The sequence below is a fragment of the Candoia aspera genome, chromosome 5, assembly GCF_035149785.1.
Source record: "Candoia aspera isolate rCanAsp1 chromosome 5, rCanAsp1.hap2, whole genome shotgun sequence".
In the NCBI taxonomy this organism is placed as follows: Eukaryota; Metazoa; Chordata; class Lepidosauria; order Squamata; family Boidae; genus Candoia; species Candoia aspera.
In genome coordinates, this window is record NC_086157.1 from 85,968,317 (window position 1) to 85,984,451 (window position 16,135).

General features: G+C 37.7%; 1 protein-coding gene across 2 annotated transcripts in view; it reads right to left on the reverse strand.

Moving 5' to 3' along the window:
• F5 (coagulation factor V) overlaps nucleotides 1–10,423 on the reverse strand; it is a 60,093-nt gene extending 49,670 nt beyond the window's left edge. Inside the window, exons 1-6 of one of the 2 annotated variants that reach the window (XM_063305643.1) lie at nucleotides 10,183–10,423; nucleotides 8,624–8,715; nucleotides 6,179–6,301; nucleotides 3,348–3,560; nucleotides 388–531; nucleotides 83–304 (exon numbers count right to left, since the gene is read on the reverse strand). In XM_063305643.1, coding sequence (XP_063161713.1) covers nucleotides 83–304; nucleotides 388–531; nucleotides 3,348–3,560; nucleotides 6,179–6,301; nucleotides 8,624–8,715; nucleotides 10,183–10,349 — 961 coding nt within the window. In that variant the 5' untranslated portion in view covers nucleotides 10,350–10,423. Of the gene's footprint in view, nucleotides 1–82; nucleotides 305–387; nucleotides 532–2,514; nucleotides 2,768–3,347; nucleotides 3,561–6,178; nucleotides 6,302–8,623; nucleotides 8,716–10,182 lie in introns of those variants that run through there. The other variant, XM_063305644.1, reaches the window with a different exon arrangement.
• Between the last annotated feature and the right edge of the window lie 5,712 nt (nucleotides 10,424–16,135).

The window sequence follows — 16,135 nt, forward strand, 5'->3', positions numbered from 1 at the left end:
ATAATTTTGTATGAGCGCTATATAAGAGAATGAACTCAAGATTGTAACTGTAAGCTCTGTCAGCTAATAAAGATAACCTTGCCTTGTAGATGCTTTGCAACCAGGGAAGATATTAGCCATTTTCCTGTCTTGCTCACTGACATGTTGGCTGTTACTGAGGCACCTCCAACAAGGTTGATGGTTGACACTTTGTAGTGGTTTTGTTCCAAGGTTTGTCCATTGAAGTGGACAGAGAAGATCTCAGGAGTGGAACTCATTCCTATTAAATGCCAACTAATATGATCATAAGCACATGCCTGAATATCTGGGAGAAAAGAACAGCTGCTGTAATTGTCATCAAAATGATAGTAATTTCATTTGAATCAAGTAATATGGAAGAAGAAATACCTGGCAATGTTCCATTAGCATACCCATTAATTGTGTATTGGACAGAGGCATTTTTGTACCAGTTCTTGCTTTCATCAAACACAGCAAACATCAGCACATATTCTCTGTTGAATAGTTTCTGTGTCCCATCTGCATTCAAGCTTCCTAAAAGGAAAAGAACAGAAGATTGACAAAAAGGCATGGATTATCAAATTCTAGAATAACTTGTTGAATAGCACATGTATTTTAAATTGTTAACGTCTGGTGCAACAAAATGCTTTTCACTATGCCACCTAACTCTTAGGAGAATTGAAGATCAATAGATTGAGGAAGACTAGTAGTGTCATTTTCATAAGCAGAAGATTTAGGAAGGTCTATTACAGAGGTAGGCAATCTTGGCTTGCAGACCATGGAGCCACCCACTCCTTATTTCTGGTCCCAGAACCCCCAAGATTGTGCTACCAAAATTCAGCAAACTGTGTTTTGAACAATTATCATAATAGGCACTAGGCTTAATGCTCTTATTTAACTCCCTTTTAAAACAAAGCAAAAGAACAAAGAGAGAGAGAGCGCCAAAGTGCTTAGATGTGCCCTTCCAGAGATACATCTGAGGGACTGTAATGTTCACCATTGCGTTCCCTGCAGCTTAAGATATCTCATGATAGGATGGGACTTTTAAGGTTGGACACTAGAGGGAACTAGAAGAAAATAAAGATTACAATTAAAGGAGAATACCTAAATCCAACTTGTTAACAAAGAATGGAGCAAAATACTTTAATGGTGGATGTTTTGAAGGATATTTTTGAACAATGGACTCCAAAATTAATTTTAAGAATGTTTGATACCATAGATAGATGGTGTGTTAATTGTCTCACAGAAGAAGAACAAGCTATACTGGATAAGAGTGAAATTGATTTGAATGTGGATTTAAATATGACAAGTTAAAAGAATGATATAGAAAACAATGATATACTGGGCATACCAAATAACCAAATAACTCAACTCTATATTCCTTTCTTCAACAGGTTTCATTTGTATGCCCAGTATATCATCTTTTTCTATATCATTCTTGTACTTAAAGGGGACATATAAGTATCAAAGCAGAAGAGTGATTTGGATAACCTTTTCTTGATGGATGTACAAAAGAGATCCGTTAAAGTCTTGATGGATTCTCTGAGAAGTGACAAAAAAAATAAAATGAAAAGAAATCAAGTTCTAAAGTTTTGTTAAAAGTACGGGAAGGAATATAGAGTTGGCTTATTTGATCAAGGTTGAAATAGATATGTAGTTATTTCTGGTAACCCTTAATGGACTTTTGCTGATAAGGAATGAATGATGAGGCTTTTGGATTTTGTTTATAGTTAGGAGATGAGATATGGGATGAAAAGAGTATTTGTTGTATTTTAAGAGATGGTGATAAGTTACTAAAATTGCTTATACTTTTGTGATAAAGGGGGAAGCTACTTCTTTATATGCTTTCTTATTGTTCTTTTTTCTTTTTCTTTTTATTCTTTTCTTTTTTTACACCTTTTATTCTTATACTTTTTGTAGTTTGCATTAGTTTTTATTTTTTCTAATTGTAATCTTTAATAAAAAATAATTTTAAAAAATCACAAGTTCACATTATCAACTGATCAAAAGTAACATCATAACTGAATGAAGAAACAAGCTGTCTTCTCTGTTGCAGAAGCCATAATCTCAAGTCTCAAATATGGAGCAGCTAGCCATAATGGTATGAATATGAATTATTTATTTATTTATTTATTTATCAAATTTGTCACCGCCCATCTCCTCCGACTGGAGGAACTCTGGGCGGTTTACAATATAGAATAAATGTAGAATAAAAATTTGAATAAATATACAATAAAATTCTAATAAAATCCCATTAAAACTAAAACAATTTCTTAATTATGAGGAACTTCATTGCCACCAAGACAGAAGAATGTGAAGGCAGGAACCAGTTTCTGACTGATGAAGTAAAACCCTTTACGGCAGCCTTTCTCAACCTTTCAACCCTGGGTGAACCCTTGAAATATTTTTCAGGCCTCAGGGAAGTTACCAAATTATTATATTCATTTCATGTGTAGGCCTGTATACAGTATATGCATTAACAGTGTTCTTAAACTAAAAATGAAGAATGAAACTTACCTCTTTAACATGCAGTTGCCCAAATTTGAAATAATTTTTTAAATAAATTGTGATCTCCCAGGGAACCCCTAGTGACCTCTTGCAGAATCCTGGTTGAGAAACCTTGCTTTAAGGTGTTGAACCTTTGTGATTATTACATGTGTGAAATAATCACCTCTTCTTCAAGGAGCAGAATGTCTTAGATAGGCCCTGGTGAGTTTGTTCAAGCAAGGGTTTTGTGGTAGTAACTTAGGATTACCAATAGAGAAGAAGCCTACACAATTTAATATAAAAAATAAATCTATTGGGGCCAGAAAAAGACAATCTACAGTACATATTCTCAAAATCATTTTCTCCTGTTCAGCAGCACAGAGATAGTCCCTAGTCATCTCTAACAGCAGACATGGTGTCATGAGTAAGGACACATGGAGTCTTCAAGACTAAACAGCTTTATTGGGGTGTAGGTTCTTATGAACTGCATGAAGTGAGCTGCACACTTAATCTTGAAGGTGGAACCAGGCTTCATGTCAGCATTGTTGCCATGGACCTACCTGGTTCTTCTTGCCATCTCTAATTACAGAGACATTCTGTAATTAGAGATGGCATGTTATGCTGACAACATAATGTTGTCTTATGCTTATGTTGTCATGTTATGCTGACAACATAAGCTTTTGAAAACTAAGTAGCAAAATTTCCAAATTTTAAAACTCTGCCTCAAAGATCCAACTTCGTCAAAGAACTATGAAAAGTAAACATTAAATAAATAAAAATACAAACATGAGCAGAAAGATAGCACATTACAGATTAATCCCAACACTTGAACAGTCTGCAGCTTCTTTAACACATTTTGTTACCTTCTTTACATATCAGCAAAGCACCAATGAGACCAGAATTAAAGTCTTGCACCATCTTTACATGTGAGTAGTAGGCATAAGTGAGACAGGGAGGATCAGCTTGTTTTGGCCCAGTTTCTGCAGTGATGTTCCACACATATCTGAATGACTGGCCAGGAGGCACAGCATCATCCAGTCTTTGTATAGTTGATGTCCCATCAGAGTATGAGGAACCTTCAATGGCAAAGGAAAGAGATGATCATGATTCACTAACTCTGCATTCCAACAATGGCATTGTAAAATAAATGTATGTGCATGTGAGCGTACATGCACACACTTGCTAAACCTGTTACAGACCTGGTTGCAGATTGGGTCCTCCTTTGGTTCTCCACATATAGTAAAAAAGAGACCTTAATCAATATTTTAGCTCTCCTATATATCATAGTGGGCTCAGATTTGGAATCAGAATCTTCAGACAAAGAAGGGAAGCCAGCTTCAGAAGTCGCCTTAGATTAGGAGCAGTCAGCTCTGGTGTCACAAGATGAACAGCCACCTGAGCAGGCAGAGGAGGTGGGGCTGGCCAGCAACCAGCAGAAACAGCTGCCACTCTCTAAAGATGAGGACTCAGAATTGCCACCCACTCCCAATGCAAGAGCCCGGCGAGCAGAAAAAAGAGCAGGGCAAAGGAAGTCAGCGAGGCTACTTGCTAGGAAGCAGCCTTGCCCTCTTAGATGAGCCACTCCGGGACTGCTCTTATTTAAGAAGAGCTATGAGCTTGACTCTCTTGTTGGAAACAACTGTTTGTAAACCCAGACTCTGGGTGCCTTGCCTTGGACTTGAACCCCTGTGACTGTGACTCTGAACCCAGACCAGCTGACAACCTTACTGATGCTTTGGACCCTGGATTTGCCTGACCACTCTTGTGCCTGCTCCTTGGATTTTTTGGACTCTTTCTTTAGGCAGGTTTGCTGGACTTGTGGGGACTTGGTTGCTTTTGCCTGTGTGCATTTGCACATAACCTTCCCTTGCTGCTTGCTATTGCTTAAAAAACTCACCTAGTAAAAGTTTGCAACTACCTCTTGTGTATTTGTGTGTGCTGGACCTGAGACAGGACACTATACCACACTGTTCTTTTTTCTGCCACTCAAGTGTTCTACATGCACAAGTGTTCAAGAGCTCTTCCATTTGGCTCCTATTCTGCAAAATATTTTAAAGGTAGCCTTGGGATTATTGTCATTCCTACAAACCAAAAGAAATATAGAACAATCTGGGCTGATTTAGTGACCTTCTTTCAGCTGATCAATAAGAGTGCAAAAATACCATTCCTTGGTGTCCTGAATCACTTCATATAAAAATAAAATAAATTGCTGGCATCCCCCTCCATGTTTTCAGTACATGTTGAACACGTTTGATTTTGAGGGGGAGAGGAACCAAAACTGAGCATTTATGAGGTGAAACTGACTGGCTAACAAGCCATCATTCTTCCTATAGTGAAATACCCTCTGAAAACAGTGAAGGTGCTGTGATATCCCATTGTCCATTTTATAAGATGAAACTTTTCCCAACCCCTGTAACCTCAATCGTAGACTGTGAAGTGGTGACTTAAGAGGGAGCAGGGGATAAGTTCTAAAACAATGCCTAAAATAAACACCAGGAACAGGATGTTGAAGGTTGTGGGGAGGGTTGTCATGTATACACTTTGTGTATCAGCTAGTTCCTGCCAAAGAGAAGATGGAAATTGAGGTCTTATCAATTACCCCAGTCCCTTGATCACTGTTCATATATGAATAGTTACAACAACCTGCTTATATCCTGAGTTAATAATTGAAAGCTAGTCAGATGTCCTTTGGATGTGTACCTTGATGTAAACTCCAGGTCTTGCAGTTAACTGTCACCAGTTTGGCTAGGTCATCAGGGACAGACTTCAGCTGGGCTATAAAGTTAGCCTAATTATCCACATCTGGGCTGTTCAGATGCAGAAGGGGAATTGTCCATTTTGCAGCTCCTTCAGTCAAAAGGCCAATTATACTGTAAATCCTACTTGGGAGTGATCTGTGATAAACTGTCCAGGCTTTAAAGAGATGTATAATTCATTTTGTGTAAGGCAGGTTGTAAATTTTCTGGCATTCCTATTGTATTTGCTATGCAAAGAAGGAGGAGACTACTGTCGATTTGCAGTTGTTGCATCTCTAGCTGCCACTGCACTTGTGGTGGGTGGGTCTTGGACTGGTACTGGAGCAGCAGATAGAGGGAATTTCTGGTCCATCTGCTGAGCTAATAGATCCATCTTCTGGGTTCATTGGTCTATCTGGGTTGCTGTCTAGCTCTGATTCAGTGTCATTTGGTTCTGACACAGGACAAGGCATGGACAACTTGACAGAGTCAACTGAGTTGCAAGAGAATCAGAAGCCATGATCTGGGTCTGGAAAACTCAAAAGTTGTTTTTCCTCCCATAAGTGGGAACTGGGGTACCCAGTTTTACTGTAACAGGCTTCACCCAGACTGATGTGTGACCTAGAAGGCTCACAGCCAAAATATTCAAGGACACAGCTCTGATAAGATATATTCCTTGAAGTTCTAGAAAAACCCTGAAAAATGAAGAAAACTATCTACTGCAAAATCTAGACTTCAAGCCCTATATAAAGCAGTCTCCAGGTTTCAAATCCTATGCCTCTTTCTTTTGTTATTTAATAATAGCCTGAGAATCATTTAGGTCCCTGCTTCCGACCTTGCCAGCTGTTGCCCACAGGCACAATCCTATCCATGTTTACTTAGAATTTAGCCCCATTACTTTAAATCTACTGAAGGAAAACATGATCAGGATATTCAGACAATACTATGGCAGTGCTTACCTTCCGACCATTTGTTGTACACAGCACTCTGTGGGTGAATGCTCACTGGCTTGTTAGCAAAATTCCTGAAATCAATGAGGAGGATGTCTCCCACTTCAGCACGCAGGGTTGGCCCAAGAAGCCCTGCTCAGAGCAAATTAATAAATGATTGTAAAGAGGAAAAACTAAACATACAAAATGGTACTTGAAAGAATATTTGGCTTTTTTTTTCTTTTTCTCCTGGATGAACATAAATTGCAACAAAGGTACAAAAAGAGAAGATAGACAAGCCTGGCTATAAAATGAATCAGCTATCTTTTAATAGGACCTACTGTTTTCTTTTGAGCAGGGATTTATTTATTTTGTTCTCTATCTATCCATCCCAATCTCCCTCCAAAAAGCTGCTCAAGGCATTTAATAAATCCAGCTGACAAATTACACTCAGGCAAGGAGATAGTGGCTTAGCATTTCATCCATAAGATGCATGTTGGCTTATGTGCATGTATAAGGGAATGGAGACATCATCTCACAGAGATCCTGGTTAGATGAGTGGGCACAGGACTTTATCTTCCACCATTTGTCCTCTGCTTTGGTTATATTGAAAAATGGGTAACCAATTTCATAAATAAATTAAAGAACACTTGCTCAGACAATACAGATACCAAAATTGAGGGCACAGGAGATTTGTGCAGAAGGCATTAGTTACTAGACCCTAGTAAGTAAGCCTTTGAAATCCTGGTGAAGCCAAACGCTGCAGCCACTGCATCACCCACATGCAGGGTAGGGTTCCCATGCAATATTATAGGATTATGAACACAGAATGCTATTCCAGACTCTCTCTGTCTGTCCATCTATTTCAGCTGTGTCTGCTGTACTGTGACCAGCACTGACTTTCTAGGATCTCAAGCAAAGATCTTTCATATCACCTCCTATTTCAGGTTGAGCAAACTTTCTTAACCAATAAACTACACACTGAAAGGGACAGAGGGAAAGTGGGTGAAGTCAAGAAGGGAAAGGAAGTGGGGTTGGAGAAGAAAATAAATATTCATAGTCATATTTAATTAAATATTAATTAAATTAACTAAAATAAATGCTTGGTCTCTGTTATTAGCCTCCAGGTGCTTCCAAGAGAAACTGAAGAAAGGCATAAACATTTCAGCACACAGTACTGTACAGCACATTCTTCTGTACTGTATATTGATTTGGATGTACAAAAAGGGAAAAAAACAGGATTCTTATGCATATGGAAAGCACCTTCTGCGCTACTGCTTTTTCCTGCTGAAACAGCAGAGTAGGAAACACTTTCAGGGGAAGATGCTTTGCAACAACCTACGGTCAATGGCCCTTCATATGCTTATTCATATGTTCATTCCTTTCGTACATTTTAATGGGATGAAATAGTTATTATAAATCACACCCATCCATTTCTCTGCTAATACATTCTTATCACTATATAGGAACATATTCTGGTGGAAGTAGAAGGGGGAAACAATTTTGCTAGGATAATTTGATGCATTTTGATATTGGGGTCATTAAAATAATGGAAAATATTCACTTAACAGAATAAAAGCAAACACAATCCATGTGATTTGTAAGAAATGATAATGGGTTTGGAACTTGATTTTCAGCAAATAATCCTGTAGGAGGTGCCCAACCTAATTTTTATTTAGGCAGTAATACCTACTAGTAGCCACCAGGACTGAAACTGAAATTTTGCTGGTATTTTGGGGGGCATTGTAGGACAGCCATGTTAGTCATGGTAGCCAAAAATTAGGATTCTAATAGCATCTTTCAGACTTAAAATTTTTATTAAGAGGCATAAGTTTTTGCGAATTGCAGCTCACTTCTTCATCTGATGAAGAGAACTGCAGTTCACAAAAGCTTTATGCCTTTTAACAAAACGTGTTACTCTGAAAGGGTATTAACAGATTCCTTCTGATTACAGGCCTCCGTCTGTATAGAATAGTAATAATACAATAAATGATGCCTTTATTATTTGTGTTTAGAAGTGGAGTTCATGAAAATTAAAGTCATATCATATCTGAAATGTAATGAGGTAAACTGGTGAGTAAGAGATGGAACAGGGTCATTTTCTATCCTCTTTCCTGTGTTCTTATCTATCAATTGTCTCTTGCATTTATCTCAAGTGCAATTGTCTCTTGCATTTATCTCAAGTGCTATTGGCTGTTATTTCCTGCTGACTGGCAAGAATTAGAATTACTGGAATTAGAACAGTAAGACTGTTAAGCGTATGTTCTCTTGCTTATTCAGGGATGGTGGTCTTGAAGAGATAATCTATATATTGAGATCTCCCTCAACATCTCCAGATGTTACTCTATCCTAAATCAAGAACTCTGGGCATTGGATAATTAAATAAATTTGGGATGGTTCACAATTACAATTCATTTGGATTCATAATCATAGGAACACTATACATTGAATATAGTCTGAAAGTATTGCCTTTACCTGAGAGCTCATCTCTTGGTTTTTCTTGTTTGAAATCTACTTCATATTCTCTATAAACAATTTTTTTAAATGCAAGATCTGACTCTGATAATCTGAAACCATACAAAATAATTTAATAAAATAATATATTCCAACTCTTTGACTGAAAATACACTATGCAGGTTAAGCACATTTCCATACATTAACAGTAAGCCTTTGTAATGCAGTTGACCACATGCAGTGAAGGAACAAGGAATGATTGAGTTTTTCACTAACAAGGGGAAATATTTGTGGTGAAAGGAAATCCGCTATGTATCAGGCCACGTAAAGCATTAAATGGTAAATATCAGGACTTTGAACAGTACCTTGAAACTAGCCTACAGCATCCCATCCACTTTCACATTGCCTCAAAACACTGGTTTTGCATTGTGGCAACACTTCATACTTTAATGAAACTAGCTGGTAGAATGGCCTGTCAATCAGCTACATATACTGTAGAAGTCAAAACTCAGACATACCATTATTCAACCCTCTAATGGTTGCAAATTACAACTGTTTGAGACCAGAAATATTGTAGAGAGAGACTATCATGCCTGGGAACTGTATCAGGGTATGCAAGAATTTTTGGGTCAGCCCTGCAAGGCATATAGCAATACAGGAGAAGAGAAGGAGTTAGATATGAGAGAAGAGAATAGATGCTGAGTATAAATGGAATGGAGCTGTCCATGAAAATAACAGGGATGAAAAAATATGCAGAACTTTAACATGAGGACTAGAACATTGAAATTTTACATGCAACACAACATTAACAAGGCTGAGAGGATAGAATGCTAGTGAGGAGACTATAGGAGGCTAGATGATAGGCAATGGAGTATTGGATAAGTACAGTAGTTACTGTGAAGCATGCAGAGATTAAAGGGCAAAGAGAAGAGAGGCTGTTAAGCAAGTGAAAACATTGGTAATGGTTATAGGCAGAAGGATAAAGCAAACCAAAATGTATCTCCTAAATCAAGTGGTAAAACTTTTCCTGAGCTGTGCCTATCAGTCGTCCATATAAAATGCTTCCCTGCTACAGCTGTTGAATTATATGTATGAAGTGGTGCACAGAGATAATAAAAATATACATTGGAAATCATAGAACCAAAATGTCACTATAAAAACAAGGAATAGCCAAGCCTAGCTACATTTTAACAATTCTAGTTGAAGGTGAGGATAGGACTGCAAGCTTGAAAACTCTGCTTAATATAATATAACCATTGTTCCTAACTGGAAAATATAATTATAAAGGAAAATGCTAAGTAACACCTCTTAGTCAAAGCAGTATCAAAGTCATAGCATACCTCCTACTGAAATTAACCCAAAGCCACCCATTCTATTACCTCTTCTTTATTTCCTGGCTAGGTTCCAAAACATATATGGATAACTGAATAAACCCCACAGCAGACTAAACTTGGCTTTCCAATCACACAGGTTGGGTTCGCTAAGCCCCACACCAGAAAGCTACTACGTCGCTCACTAAACGAATCTTCTCCTGAATATGTTCCCATTATTTCCCCTATCCTGCCCCCATTTGTTGTTACCTGGATAGCCCCTCAGTTTGAGGGCTGTAATCCCAGTTTGCCAGCTGAGCAGCTATATGGTGCTCTCTGAGTTGAGCTGCATTCACTTCATAATGCTTCAGCCCTGACCAGCCTAGGAGCATTAGTAGAAGACATCTGGGAACAGGGCTCACACTCAATGTTCCCATGGATGCTAATGTGCTGAAAGACACATGAAAGTCAGCTCTCCCTGCAGCTACTTGCCACTTCCCCACAAAAGTGTATTCTTTGGCTGGTGTTGCAAGGGACTGTGGCCTCAGTGACGCTGTGTTCTTTTCCTCCACCCACAACGGAGATAAGCAACTTCTGAATTTGTTTGGTCTCTTGACTCCTTCTCTGCTGGGGCAGGCTGAACAATGTAGGGCAAAACAAGTGCCCTGTTTGGACTGTTCCCCACGTGGATAGGAAGACATTAGGGGCAGGGGCAAAGGCAAGGGCTAAAGCTTGAGCGGATGAATACCTGAGAACTTAAAAGGGCAGGACAGCACACTACTCAGGAATGTGAGGCATACCGTGAAGGAAAGTTTTGGCTATTTCTGCTATTTTGGAGATGGGAGGTGAGGATTCCAGAGGTCTAAAGTCTAAAATATATTTTAGTGCACCAATTATATTTTTATTCCACCCTCTTCCTCCTCCTTGCTCTTATTAACATCATGCCTTTATTTTGTACACCTCAAGGTGGCATACATGAAGCTTCTTCCTCTTATTTGCAAAGTGTTCCAAGCACTCTATCCAATCCAAACATTTATAATCACCATAGCACATACTGACTGAGTCTGCACATCATGCTAAGCCATGGATTGCTGAAACATAATTTATTGAATAAGCTACAGTTGACTGGGATCACAGAACACTTGAAGCAAAACACGAACAAATCATCCTATAGTTTACATGCTGTATGGACCAAGCCACAGATACATAGCTTTAGATCCCCCCAAATAATCCAGTGGCATATTAAATTGATGGTGACTGGTCACATTCAGTAGAATCCAACTGAGAACCAGGGTCTACCTTCAATCTGACACTTATCTATCATATCTATCACCCCCCCCCCTTTCAACTATCTATCTACATGTATAATCTGCTTTTGACAGTCACATTCTTGCCAATATAATCAATGCTAAATGCTTATGATGGACAGGCTAAAGCTAGCAGGAGGGCAGGACTGCCTTTTTTCTCTCTGAGGCTCCATGTTTATGTTTTCTCTAAGTCTCCTATTTTTCTTCTCACTTTCTCCTTGCCTCTCTTCCTCTTCTTCTCTTCCAAGCCAGCTACAGGGGAAGAGACCACTTGCAATTGCTGGAGATCTGAACTCATTGTTTATGGAAGGCGATTTTAATTAGCGGGGGAAAGAATGTAGGGGATGAATGAAATTAGGTTGTCATCCACCCTTGTTTTAACCATTGCCTTACACACTTGGACTATGGATAACTGGTGGGGGAGGGGAAATGATGAAACATGTGACAATGTCATCACATAAGCATCATGACTAGTGTACTTGTATCAGACATGGGACTCAAGTACATAATGGTAGTATTTGCCTGAAGATATCACTACACATATCGTCATTTGGTGTCATCGAAGTTTGCTAAAGACACTATTGACTTGGATGTACAATCACATTACACCATAGTTTGTTTTACCCATAGTTTGCTAACTAAGTCACAGTTGATTGAAATTGGATTAAGCTATAAATCACAGCTTATACACTGTAGTTGGATTTAAACATTATAGTTTATCACAAGCCCAGTCACTGCTCTCTACATATTGGGCTCCATAATATACTCATTAAGTATATTTCCAGTTATATGTTGCATTAAAGAAATAATATTACTGTACAGGTTATTACTACTTCCTAAATTTGTTTTCATTCAGAGTAAAGTATGTCTTCCTATAGATTAACTCTCTCTTTTTTTAAAGAGTGAAATAATTTTGCTCTATTGCTTGGAATCAACTCCAAGGACGTTGGTTGGCAATTTATGCAAAAAATCACAATGAATCTTAAATTATTTATTTGTTTCAAGTGTGTAATAAGATGAAGTAAAACTGCCACCATGTAATTAAGTTTGCTAAGTAACAGAGTTAAACTGGATTACTCCTTAATTTTATGCAGACACATATATACTTCTTGAAATGAGTTTGTTTTTATTAGAACAGTTTTTCTTCAGCAAAAACATGAAAAAGCTTTAATTTAGAATAAACCCTTAAATATAGTTTGCAAAATGACCCAAAGAAGCATGTTGTACCTTAATACATTGACATTCTTCAACTTGTTGCTCTCCAGATGTGTTAATTCTCATTAGCCAGCAGGTCATGCTGGGCAACAAAAATATTTCCAGATTGCTGCCCTTCCAGACACTTCTAAGCCAGAGCTGCTAAGCTTCAGAGACAAAATTGTGAGACAACTTCATGCTGATTTGTGAGCTTCAATAATTTGAAGACTTATTTCTAAGGAATGTTAACTTTAAGTAAAAATATGGATTTCATGTTCTTTGTTGATGTAGTCTAAATGTGTGTGAGATATCAACCTTTTTTTTTTTTAAAAAGAACTTATTGCCAATCTCAGGTATAAATAGTAGTAAATGAACAACTGATTTGTGACTTATTCATAACCACAAGGTAATTCAATGTTTTAACTATTCAGTTATTACCAGAGTTGATAATTACAGCTTCTCTAACCTTGGCTACCTATGTGTGAGTCTCTGGGTGTATGAATATATATTCTATCAATGTAAAGATAATCATCAAGTTTATTCCACAGAATAATGAACTTCCTTATAGAAAAGGACAACTATGTGAGGCTTTCTAATGGTGTTCAAAAATCAGTTCAGACCATGTCCTTGGGCACATCACATTCTATGCAAAAAAATTATCTTTATTTTCTCTCCCCCACCCCCATTTTAACAAACAGAAAAGTTAATGTTTACCACTAGCAAATAATCAGGATCTTTGGGAAGAATGTAAATGGAGAGTGCCAAAATAAGTTGATTCAAATAATCTGCACAAAAATCTATCACTTCTATAATTTTGATACACAGACTGGACCTCCTAGAAAGTTGTAATTGGCAAGGTTTTGGTACAGAAGTTCTTGAAAATGTTAATTTGACATGTTAATTTGTAGTTTTATAATAATAACGTAATTACTGAACAAAGAAGAAATAATGGAAATCACAGTAGTTGTTGTTTTCACACAATCTGATTCTACCATATTTTCCATAATCCTTTATACCACTGAAATATAAATATTAAATGCCAACATATTAGAAAAGACTAGCCTTCCTCCATCTCGTACTCTCTGGATGTGTTAGCCTACTGTAAAGTTCTGACACAACTGACTCAATAAAATCCTGACTCACGCATCCAGATGAAATGCAGATTTCAGATTTATTGATGATGTGTACAGATGTTAACCAAAAAGCCACGACTAAAAAAGTTCTCACACAGCTACCTGATAGAAGACATATAGGCACGTCAAAACCTCCTCCACACTCCCCCGCTTTTCCCTTAACAGTCCAGGATTCCACTCCTGGCTGGCTGGTAGGACCTTGGATTTCTTCTCACTCTCAACAACTCCCCCCACCCCAATCCGGAGCTTGAGATTTGTTGCTTCAATGGCAGAGAACACAATCAACAGATCTAACAACTCTGATTGTGGGTTCTGACATACTGCGTCTCCTGAAAAAGAAAGATATCTGATTAATACAAAGAAATTTATTTATCAATCAATCACATTTTGACTGCCCGTCTCCTCTGACTGGAGGGACTCTGGGCAGTTTACAATACAGAACAATAAATATACAATAAAATTCTAATAAAATCTCTCTAAAACAATTTCTTAATTACCCCAGCTCATAAAATCCAGATGGCTGTGATCTCCTTCAGTCATTATGTAGGAGGGGCACTTCAAGGCACTAGCCAGCCCCAAGTATGTCGATTCTCCTCCCTGCCCCAAGCCCGGTGACAGAGCCAGGTCTTCAACTGCCTCCAGAAGGCTAGGAGCAATGGGGCTAATCTCATCTCCAGGGGCAAGATGTTCCAAAGGGCAGGCGCTACTGCAGAGAAGGCCCGCCTCCTGGACCCCACCAGATGAAATTATCAAGCAAAACAATTAAAGTTTAGACTTGCTAGGATACTTTGCATGAAACTTGTTTACAAGATCTGGAGCCCTCACATGACAGCTACCCACCCACTCATGAGAGTTGTGGTTCAACATTTCCTGAGGGCACCATATTGATGACAAATGGAACAGATTATTATCCAGAGGATTCACATACACAACTGGCTTGGGTCATTGCATTATTGTGCACACAATTCTAATGTCTGTATCATTTTTATTTTTATCCATTTTTAACAGTCTATAAGGCAAGAAAGAAACAAGAATACAGGATAACAGCCAAGACGTTATATCGCAACTTTCAGTCATAGTTTACATATATTGCTGAACCAATATCTCTCTTTCCAGAACCAATATAATCTTTCCAGAACCAATAAAATTGTGATTCATCTGTCATCAATCAGTATCCTCATTTTATCAGTAACTTTTTCCATAAGAAGTTGATCATACCGTAGCATGCCAATTGTTCGATGAAAGGTTATCTAAAAATGCCCATTTTTGAGCTTTTATTGATTTAGCAACCAGGAATAAGAATACAATAAGCTCCTTTGCTTTTTGAGTTATCTCCTTAAAAATATGTAATAATCCAAACTCTGGAACAATTCTATTTTTTTTTAGTTATTATTCTAACTTATTTGAATATTGTCCTCCACTAAGGTGCAACCTTTTCAAAGGTCCACCACACATGGAAAAATTTCCTTTCTGATTATAACCTCTCCAGCATTTTGATGAATTATGAGCTGTTTGTGTTAAATGCCAGCGATGTACCATCTTCATTGTATCTCTTGTATGGAAGCTGATAGGAAACCACCTGGTTTTCAAAGTATGTGCCACTTCACCTCTTCCATCTGTTTTCCTAAATCTGTATCCCAAGCTTCTTTTAAAGCTACAGGACAAGTGGGTTGGGGGGAGGTGTCACTCACCTCCAATTCTAATAATAATTTATAAATTTTTGAGATTGTTCCTTTGGGTTGGGAAGAGTAATTAATGATTAATTTTTCAAAAGTAGTTAAACAAGATCCTGACTTTTTTATATCCTCCCTATTCAAGAATGATTTAACCTGGAGCCATGCTAGCCAAGAGAGATGGGGACCTATTTGTAACTCATTCTCTTATTTACTATGTAGTGTCTTATTATTGTAGAAGTCTCTTACTCTATTGCAACTGAGATATCTCCAAGGCTTCAATTGTGTTGGCCTGTTAATGTCCATATCATAACATCTCAAGCTTCACATCTACTAGTGATATTTTCCTTTGGATTTCAAATGATAGGAATTAAAAATAACTATATTAATATTTGTGGAGGGATAAAGGAATCAATTTATATGTTCTCCAGTGGTTTAAAGAGCAACTTGGGTAGATTTATTTAAAGTATTGGAGTAGATTAGGAACTGTAGACTCATTCCACTGGGCCTTAAGATATTTGAGGAAGGATGAAGCTACTTAAAATCCTCTTGAATTTTTTTGCACAAGCAGGCCTTTACCTATTATTTTAAACTCAACTCATAGTTTCTACCATTTATGTCAGTCTTTCCAACAATAAGGATATAAATCTGCAAACATATAGAAGTCTGCTCCTGTTCTATACACTCCATTTATGAATCTCCCATGACAAAATAGGAACTGATAATAGTCTTCCATCATCCTATATATATTCTACCAACTATATACATACATATATGTATGTATGTATATATGTATGAATATATCTAGTAGAATACATATAGAATGGTATATATGTTGTATGTATGTATGTATAGATATTCTACTTAAGTAAGTTGGTTGTTGGATTGAGAACTGCTTCCTTTATCTTCCAGCAGC